The sequence below is a fragment of the Etheostoma cragini genome, chromosome 6 (genome assembly GCF_013103735.1).
Source record: "Etheostoma cragini isolate CJK2018 chromosome 6, CSU_Ecrag_1.0, whole genome shotgun sequence".
Lineage (NCBI taxonomy): Eukaryota > Metazoa > Chordata > Actinopteri > Perciformes > Percidae > Etheostoma > Etheostoma cragini.
This window is the reverse complement of record NC_048412.1, coordinates 157,496-168,157: the sequence shown is the minus strand read 5'-3', so window position 1 is coordinate 168,157 and position 10,662 is coordinate 157,496. Positions and strand designations below refer to the sequence as shown.

Genomic DNA, 10,662 nt, shown 5'->3' with positions numbered 1-10,662 from the left:
CTGTCTAAACTATATGCCATTTTGGACAATGTCTTGCACCCACTCCATGAATTACTGCTCAATTATATGAGCACTTTCAGGGAAAGACTCATTCTCCCAAAATGCACCACAGGAAGTTATTCCTGCCTGTGGCCATCAAACTTTATAACTCCTCCCTCTAAGTGTCTGAAACTGTAAAATATTATTAAAAAAATATTGTTATTATTATTACTACTGTTCACCATTACAACTCTTAATTATGTAAATACCGTATCATAACATTACTTTAACTATTTAAATACCGTACATATCCACACTCCTTATATTCCTACTTGATATTTTTACTATTTGTGCAACTGCAACACAGAATTTCCCTTCGGGGATCAATAAAGCATTTCTGATTCTGATTTGCTACAACCAGCATGACCAGCGTCTAACGACAGTCTGATGTGTGTCTAGGTCTGTGCTGGCGTTCTCAGGAGAGTTAGTGAAGAGGAACACCGTAAGCGTTGCACGGCATGTCGCCGTGCTCTGGTGTAGCTCTCAGCTCTCAATCCTTCCCTTTCCAATCTTTTACTTGTGCTATCAGAGTGTGTGTGTGTGCATGTGTGTTCTGTTTGACCTAAGCCACAGATAGAGAGCGGTAGACAGAAGACCCCAGAATCTCACACCTGGTCCTACTCACGGCAACATCTGTTACTTTAGCAACGCTCCCGTCTCCATTTATTTGTAAGGCCTTATGACCAATCTGTGCACACAGTATCACCACAACATGGCCGCTCTCCACATCAAAACGTGTCTGCCAAACAAAAGTCTACAATTTGATTTCCCATTTAGTGTCTTTCACAATGTTCTCCAGTGACTCACAAACACAAGAGACCTGGACTCAAATCTGCATCAGTCAGTGATGACAGAATTAATCTCTCTGCTTGTGCAAGTACAGAAAGGAGTTGGTAATGATTAAAATAGAATGTATTCCCATCTTGGCCTAAAAAAAAAAAACAGCACTGAGAGGAGACAGAAGGGAGGACCCAGCCCTCCCTTCCCCTCCCTTCCTTATGCTATCCGTGTCCTTCTTTTTAACCACACAGCCCAATCCCCTTACTTCTTCACAGCAGCTGTCTGGCTCTGTCCCAATCTTCAACTCCCCTAAAACCCAGTGTCTATGTCTCCCCAATGGGGTTCCAGTGTTTGACCTGTAGATCTTAGTGTTCCACTAGCAAGCTTTATCAGACAACAGAAAGAACAAGACCAAACCTCCCAAACAAGGCTGTCACCATTATAATGATCTCATAGTGCTGCAATAAGACAATTCAGTGTGATCAGATGAACGCTGTCCCTCCATCTCATCCACTCTTTCTCTAAATCATCTGTCAGTTAAAGTGTTTTCGGGATGGGTAAAAATATCCATGTCGAAATGGTAAAAATGCTCATGTGTCAGCGCTGACTTTAAGAATATGTGTGGCTAGTTAATACTACAGTCCTTAAAATGATTAGACATTCATCTTTGCAGCGCCAACAGGGTCCGAGCCAACTGGCCATGTTATCCAGGACTTTTGGAGAAGTATGTCCCACTCAGGGGCTCACTGGGTGTATTAACAGCACATGTGGGACTTGCACTGTTGTTGGAGAAGCTGAAAGGAAGTGACCACACAGGAAACTCTGGCTACAATGCAATGCACTGCTGAATGATACTGCTTTAATCTTTGGTTTAGTATTTGTGATCTGTTTGATTGTCACTGTGCTACATCATTATACTGGAATATCTCAGGTGGTGCTTTTTCACTTTTATGCGTTTGCTGTTCATCTTAATTCAGTTTGGATCAGATTAGGCAGTATATAGTATACTTGTCTGAGTGACAGCCTGCAGCAACTGGCAGCAACATATCCTCTGTACATGCTTTGAAAAAATTGTATAAACAAAGTAGATATTATGATAGGCCGTGAGCTTGATATTATTTAGTAGGATACTTTAACAACATTCTTTTAGTACCGTCTTTGATGAGTATGAACACTGTTCTTCTCAGTTTGACAAGACAAACTTCTTAAATGCTGCAGTGTTTTCCACAGTTTATGCAAAAAGCTGAAGAACCAAATGATTATTTAAATCAGGCATTAATTAATAAGAAGTTTAACTTACCAACCCTAGTTTTTCAAATATATTTTGTGCTCAGAGCTTCAGCACGGTGCCAAACTCAACATGGGGCACACGTTTAGAGTCGAGTTAACCTTACACAGATGTCTACCCTGGAGCCAGTTAGAACCTGACTACAGTAAAAAGCACCGCAGACACACAATCACACACCTCCCTCACAACTCACCCCACCCATCCTAATGAAGCTCAAGTGCACTCTAAAAGCTATTTTATGGTTGTGTGTAGAATTGAGGGCGTACCCTCGCAGACCCATCTGCGTCTACACCGTAGCCTGACGTCCCCTCTTGAAAAATAGAACTACACGTCGCGGAGACATTGCATTCCCCCCGACTCATATCCTGCTTCTCCTTCTCCATCATCAACATGAAATCAAGGAGAGGGTTAACTTCTTCTGCTGCAGATGTCCCACTGTGGTCAGAAAGAACAGCGAGACACTTTATCTCCGTTTCTCTCACTATGATATGAGCTGTTGATTTGTTTTCCCTCTCAGCCCTGCGCCACCCCCTGCTGCAGCCTGAACTCACTTCCCACATTCAAAATAAATGGAAAGACCTGCGTTGTTTTTCCTTTAGGTCAATAAGGGATGATCGTATTGATTTTTTAAAAGTCAAGACAAATCTCTCAGTCAGCTACATCTCTCCGTCAGCTACAGCTCTCCGTCAGCTACATTGCTTGGTCAACTACATCACTCCGTCAACTACATCTCACGTCTCACACAACTTACGTCACCTAGCTTGATGCTCAACTTGCTCGCTAGCTAGCTTAGCTCTGTTCCACAACACATGTAGCCTAACGTTATCTTACCTGATGTGTTTTATCCAGAGACCTGTTTTCAGCAGAGAAGCCAAAGAGCGAGCCAGATTCTCTGTACATTGAGTAAGGTTACATACCCGGTACGATACACAGAGACATCGTAGCTTCAGCAGGACGTCATCCATGCAACATTGAAGTGTGAAGTCTTTCTAATTATGTATTTATACAGTCTAATACTTCAACAGCTTAACAATAAACTTTCTTGGGCGGAAAAATGATCATTTGTGTTGAAGAAAATCATATTTGTTGGTTCAGATCAAACGGGATGAAACAATAACTTGCCTCTCTCCGTTCATATTTTTTCTAAAGATGCAAAGATGAAAGATCCCATTGACTGGCAGTAGAAGGGCGTGACTTCGGCTCTCTATAGGCCCACAGTTTCTCTCAGCCATTTAATAAAGGCTGGCCCATCTATTTAATAGAAGTCCTAAACTCATTTCAATTCCACTTTCATGGTGGCCAATCAATCAGACATCGTGGATAAAACTGCAGAGCTAACCAGGAGTCATTCATCATCTAAAAAGTTACCAAAACAACACCAACCACTTCTGAGCTTGTGTCCCGAGATGCTTTGCCGGTTAAATATCTTTTGCATGAAGGGCATTGGGCAAGTTCAGCACGCCAACGCTTCGTACATCAATGATGCATGTTGTGCTGCAGACATGCTTCAAGCCTCTGTTCAGGTGAAAAGAAACTGATAAGGAAAAAACAGCAGAAATGGCCTAGCTTTATAAAGGTGGCACTGGGAAGTCCACATTTTTAAAATGACATTTGAATATGAGGGCAGGCAAAAGTCGTTGCTTAACGGGGTAAAAGAAAAGAATGAATGTCATCTCCTTTTACATTTTCTCCTGCTGTCAAAAGAAAATTTCGCTGACTGAGAAGTCTTCTTTGTGAATATCAATGACCAAGCTGTGCATTACCACAGCGTATGGGAAAATTCATTTAGAAAATGCAAGCTGCCAGTTTGCTAACGTCACCATGTGAGGACTCCCAGCCAAGTAGGGAAATATATAATAACGTAACATAATTATTGCAGCCACAGGTGGAGTGTCAATGTGGTGCATTCACAATCTCACATGCAATGCAGTGGTGGGAGCCGGATGATTGAGATGATTCTAATATATGATGGGTCTCCTGGCCCAGTCCAAACACTAGCACGGTTTAACTGTTTTTCCATCTACTGGCACCAGGCAACAGAAACCAGGACTGTGATTAAGAGTTCCAGCTGCTCTCTGGAGACACGGCGCAGCAGACCCCACGGCTGCCAAACAGTTCCGCAGAGGATGACAGGGCTCATCAATAGCTAAATGGAGTGCTCCCTATCAGCTAAAGAATGCCTAGAGCACAGCATGTTGAGCCTTCTAATCCAAGCTTTACCCTGTCTTTATTGACAGACATCACCCCCTGTAATGAAACTACTAATCCTCACTAATTGCAATGCACCTCATACAGAAGACCTTCACTTATATCTCTCAAACATACCTCAAACCACTCGCCGGTTTCAGCTCTGAGTACAGTAGAGCAGATAAAGAGAACTTCACCCCAAGTATGGCCACTAGAAAATCAAACATAAAGCTTTTTGTGGTCCGAGCTGCAAAATGTGTAAACAAAAAGCACTTTCCCATGGCTTGGACCACAGCATCATAAGCCCAACAACAGCCACTGTAACACCTAGCTAAACAACCCCGAGATGTACAGAGAAGCAGAGAGTGGTATGGACACAATCGCATTACTTGTATCATTTTACTGAGTAAGGTGAGTGGACTTGCAACATTAGGAACTAGGAGTGCACCAGTACCAATGCAAGTATCAGGTAACGGTCTGATGCCGTGCGTAACCATGAAATGATATCACCTCATAGCAAAGTGACAGGAACTTCACCGTCAAGCAGGTGGGCGGTGGAAGAGGACCAATGCGTGTGAATGACATCAAGGCTGAGTTCTTCGTTCATTCTATACTTCACTCAGTATTTTGATATCAGGAATTATATGATCTATTTTACTGATACTAGCTCAGGGTAATGTTCAGTGTATGGGCACGGAGCTTTGAACAGAAAAAAGGGATGGTACTTTCAAAATACTGCTTTGTTTTAATTGAAAACAATTCCAGAACAGGCCACAATCCTTTGTGTCTGAAAAAACCTTTGCACACTACGGATTGTTAAGTATTCATATCAGTCCTCGGGATCAGTGAATACCAAAATGTAAGAACTTGGGAACAACTGCTTAATCAGCACAGAGAAAACAAGCTTGACTGGGCCCATCACATTATCCAAATCAGGAGCTGACTTAGTCCCATGTTTCTATGTTTCTACCATCATGTAAGCTCCCTGATGTGACAGATATCGTACCAGCAATGGAAGGACACACAATCTGTTTGTCTGCACTCGGTCAGCCCTCATAGAAAATCAATGAGCCAGTTAATGTAGTGCAAGGGGACATCGGCGGACATCAGTGCTAGAAGACCTGACCTTGTAGCACATGGCCTATGGTTACCTGCAAATGAACGGTGTAAGCAACATGCAGCTCTTTGAACACAACAGTGTGATATTTAAACTGCATGTTGTGCTACGGCCCTGGCATCAGGCATGATCGATGGCTGTTCTGCTGCTGAGGCAACGTAAACAAGCTGTGGGTAACACGTGTTCAGGCTCTGAAACTAACTAACAGCCAACGTGTTGCAGCAGAGTGAGACAAAAGTGTGTCAAACAGGTGCTAGCCACACTGTGCTGACCTGGCATTATTATTATTCCATGAAGATGTCCTGTATAGTTTGTTTGTTCTGACACAGGGACATAAGGGATTTAATTGGTGGACAGGACACCTAGTTGGTGGCACAGACAAAAAGCCCACTCTATCAAACAATGGATCAATAAAGATAAAAAAGAACCCTGTCTGTGAGAAAGCACCAGACTTTTATAACCGGGCTCAACCAAAAGCTGTGGTTCCACTTGACTGTTAAATGTGACTTTTATCATCCCATCATGCCAGGACACTGATCTGACTGTACGCCATATCATATCGTTCACCAGATTACCAGGATCATTTTAAATGTCATGATAAGATAACATTCATATCCTGTATTGTATAATAGTAATATTCAGACTTGTTGGCGTAATTGCCTCTCAATTTAGGACCTGTTTAGATGTGCACTTTGATGTAAAATGTATTATTATATAATAAGAATCTAAATCTCACTCTGATTAAAGCCATCTACACATTTTCTGTGGCTGAACCGCGTATGAACGTTCTGGAATTATTGGTTGCACCTTGAAAGGTCAGCAGCAACTAGGTCAAAGTTGAAATAATTTAAACTTAGTTATGAGTGACCCGGATCAAAGATTAGTGGCTGTGTTATAGTTGTTAAAATAGTTTAATGATGTGAAATACCAACAAGAGTCTGCACACTCTTCCACTTCCTGTCCGGACAGATGAAAGCGCCACAGCTCCGTCATAAATAGACCTGGCGTGTATTTTTAGCGGAGCAGATGGGAAAGACACTTCTGGGACACGCCGTGTTGAAGCTGGTGGAATCGCAACATTGTCCCGAGAATTAATTTTGTCATATCATCAACCTCATCTTTATTGCAAAAATATACTAAAACATCTTGATATTATTTAAGGGCCACATTGCCACCTCTAGTGGGCATAATCCGGACAATTTACCAAACGGAGGGCTTGCATCATCTTCCCACCACAAGTTCCTCTCATAAGCAATAGTAGAGAGAAGAGAGATGAAGGAAAACCAGGCTGGAGCCCAGCTGAGAGCCGTTGTCTGATAGCACTGCATTACTCACTCGTCACCGCTACTCTCTCTAGTCAACAACTTATTTTGGATATCGGCACAGAAATTTATCAATAGATCACTATCCCATGAGGGAGGTCGCATTGAAGTGTCAGGTGAGAACACACATTTACAGACACTAGCTAAGGCCAAGTGATCATAAAAGTATCACCTCGTATCAACAGAACCATGTTGATCCAAGATCAAGCTTAAATGCTGCCTGGTAGTACTGCACTGTGGGCGTTTCTCAATACCAAGTAAGCAAAGAACGGACTTGTGTTCTTGGGGAGACCGTACTTGCTGGCTGTACCTGGAAGACTGAACTCGCGAGTTCAGAAGCACACAAAACGCTGTTAACAGTTTTGAGACGAGGCGTTCTTGTTATTGCGCAACACCCCCAGCATAGAGGGCGCATGCCACTTTATAGTTAGCTTTGATGTGTGTATTCATAATAAAGCATGGACGGTCACCTTTCACACTTTTTGTTTTGTTACGTTTTCATTTAAAGTGCTATTAAGTATCACGGGCCAATAACTGTATAAATAACGACAGAACGGCGGGGGGAAATCCTTGTTCGGGATTCAATTTTAATTGAAAGCAGAAAAGAAACGTTAAAATAGGTATTACAATTATAGATGGACTGGGTAAAGTTATAACTTTACGTCTGTATACTTTATCGAGAAGCAGAAGAGGAGCCTGCGAGTAAGGAGAACCAGGATGAGGAGGACAGATGTATATAACAGCGGTAAAAAGTTTTAAATATCTTACAATTGTGGACCTGGCTTTGCTGCAGGGGTCGGTCTAAATGTGTGGCCAGAGTGGTCTGTCTAGACGTGGGGCCAGAGTGGTCTGTGAGCTGACTCACTGACCGGCTTGCAAGAGTCATCCCCGGCTGGCGTAGCAAGCTCGCCCGCCGGGGTTTGCGGAGCTTTCCAACTCCGAAGGCTTTTTTAATTCACCATCAATTTTCGTTGAACTGCCTATATTCAAAATCTACACAGCGGATTTTTCGCCTTAAAACATCTTAAAAATGAATTTATTGATTTAATAATATATATAAATTGTGAAAATATGTGTACCGGAAACGATAAGCGCTTTACACCCGAATTGAATGCTGGGATACCGGCCCGGCCAAGTTCACACAAGTTACAATCTGATGTATCCTCGGTAAAATGGGCGTGTAGAGATCACATCCGGGGATTTTAACTGTTCTTGGCGAAATGCCAACTTGTGTATTGGGTCAGTACTTTGGCCCAAACATGACGTTTCACAAGAACACAAGTCCATAAAAGAACACAGATTGAGAAACGCCGTGTCTCTCTGCCATTTCCTAATGAACAGTGTCAGTTTCATTACTTTAGCATATCATGTTTTGCATACCTACGGCTGGAGCATCATACTCATCACCCAGCAGTATTTCCGGTGCAGAGTACGCCAGAGATCCACAGCTAGTTGTCAGCTTCTTCCCCGGCTGAAACTTGTTACTGAATCCAAAGTCTGTGAGCTTGACCAGCCCTTGTTTTTCAAAGAACACCACGTTCTCTGGCTTGAGGTCCCTGTGCACCACATGCAGCCGATGGCAGTAGGAGATAGCATGGACAATCTGGGCAAAATATTTCTTAGCAAGCTCTTCATTCAGCCCCTCCTCGTGTTTCATGATATAGTCAAACATATCCCCTCCATCGCCGAGCTCCAAGATGAGGTAAAGCTTGGTCTGAGTGTCTATCACTTCATACAGCCGCACAATGTTGGGGTGCTGGACCAGCTTCATGCAGCGCACTTCCTGGAAGAGGTGGCCTGTTGCCACAGTGTCTAGCTTTGTCTTGTCGATCACCTTCACTGCCACTTTCTCCCCGGTGAAGACGTGGCGCGCCAGCTTGACCACGGCAAAGTGGCCACGGCCCAGCGTCTTGTCCAGGTCATACAGGCCCGCAATCTTGCCATCATAGCCCCGCTTGAAGCCTGCCATAGCTGGGTGGGGCGACGGGGAGAGGGGAACCCCCGCTGTAGGCAGGGGCCGCTTGGCTGAGTCTTGTGGGTCCAGCTTAGTTCAGATCATCCAAGGTTGGAGGAGAAACCCATGGCTCCAGCTTCCTAAAAAATATTAAAACACACACACATCATTACTACACTAATTACTACCCTAATAAGTCATAGCTGAGGAGAAAATAACCATTTCTCATGTTTACCCCCCACACACACACTCGCACAGAGCGAAGCCTGTTATAGAGGCTACTGTATATCCACTTGAACGCTGGGCTTGTGCTGACAGGATGCTGCTGCGCTAATGTTAGCTAGCTCGTGTACCCTGACGTGCTGCTAGAATGAACCAAGTAAACCTTCCTGAACTCTAACAAACGGTTTCCTGTTGTCGCGTGCAAAGGCAGCGGGTCTGACCACAAACAGGTCTAGGAGTCAGCTGCACGGTAACGGGCCCGGGCTAACGTTACCTGGGGCTAGCCCGTTGTTCATTGATTAATCAACGTTAGCTTACCGGCTGACTGACGTTACCTACTCTGGTTCTTTAACGTTAAAACGTTTCCCCCTGGTAACCCTACACACCAAACAATAACTAACACACCGACCGACCGACCCACCCACACACACACACACACACACAAACACAAACACAAACACACACACGTAGCTGCTAACACAGGTACACAGTGCTTTACTGTCACATATCACACAGCTAGCGGTAGTTAGCATGTAGCAGCTAAAGAGACTATCGTTACGGCTCGCACAGCTCACCTCTCCAGCTCCGCTTCGGAGTCCGGTCTCTACCGGGGTCTAGAGGGTCTCTGCAGGGTACCGTGGGTGATTCAGATGGTGTTCTGTACTGAAACGTACAAATGATTCGATAAGACGATGAGGCGACCGCGGCACAGTGAAGGGTTCATCTGAGAGACGAGGAGGCATCATCGGAGTAGCTGTGATAATGATGCCTTCACATGTTGAACAAAGGGTCGACATTTTCACAATCCTCAGACTTTTTGCCAGGATTACCATTGGGCTCACGCACGTGTTCTAAAATTATTTCCTCTGAAGAGAAATGAATCATAGGCCTATAGACCTTATAACATTTAGATATACCATGTATCACACAACATTAACAAAGCAATCATTAAATATCATCAAATACCATTAAATACATCATAAGGTGGACTGTTTGTTTCCAGAACAAACAACGGCGAGAAAAAGCGTTTTCTTTTCACTATTTTGTTATTATTGTTATTATATTAGTATTATTGTTTGACTAAAACGTGATTTCCTGCGGGACAAGTTGGAGCTTGTGTATTCCCCGTTTGGAAGCTGAGAGTCGGGTGTTTACGAGGATCCCAAAGGCAGCATGTGAGCGTCGCTAACCGCATTCGACTCTGACGTCAAACACTCCTTTGGTGGGAAAGGTGTACTGAAACATTATTATATTCAAGCGGTATTATGGAACCCCTCGACATATCTATATCTAAATATGTAAATATAAGTACATTAAATAAATGCAAAATAACAAAACTTACCTGAATATAACAGATTTTTAGCAAGTTCAAACTGAACTTGCTGTATACTTTTCTGTATAGAAGAATAATGTCTCCTATAACAACTATGTCTTAGGCTGTGTCCCCATTTTATTAATACAATTTTTATAGTCATATTCTTGTTTCTCTGTATCATTATGTCTGAAATGTTGTATATTTTAATGCTTTTCAATAAAGTTGTTGTAAAATTAAAAAAAAAGGTTGCATTGTTGTATTTACACAGCAATAACTAATAAATGGTAAAATGAGTATGGAGAGAGAGAGAGAGAGAGAGACTCGTGTTAACACTGAATGAGCCATCCTCGGCCGTGGAATTATCACATTTGAAGTATTTGTGTTTCCATCCCCTTGTTCCTGGCGAGGGATCAAGTGGCTGTTAGTGTTGCTTGGTCT

At 43.1% G+C, this 10,662-nt stretch overlaps 1 protein-coding gene across 1 annotated transcript in view; it reads right to left on the bottom strand.

The window, feature by feature from the left end:
- LOC117946128 (SNF-related serine/threonine-protein kinase) overlaps positions 1-9,687 on the bottom strand; it is a 24,436-nt gene extending 14,749 nt beyond the window's left edge. Inside the window, exons 1-2 of the mRNA XM_034874003.1 lie at positions 9,485-9,687; positions 8,114-8,827 (exon numbers count right to left, since the gene is read on the bottom strand). Of these exons, the coding sequence (XP_034729894.1) occupies positions 8,114-8,702 (589 nt within the window). The 5' untranslated portion in view covers positions 8,703-8,827; positions 9,485-9,687. The remainder of the gene's footprint in view (positions 1-8,113; positions 8,828-9,484) is intronic.
- Between the last annotated feature and the right edge of the window lie 975 nt (positions 9,688-10,662).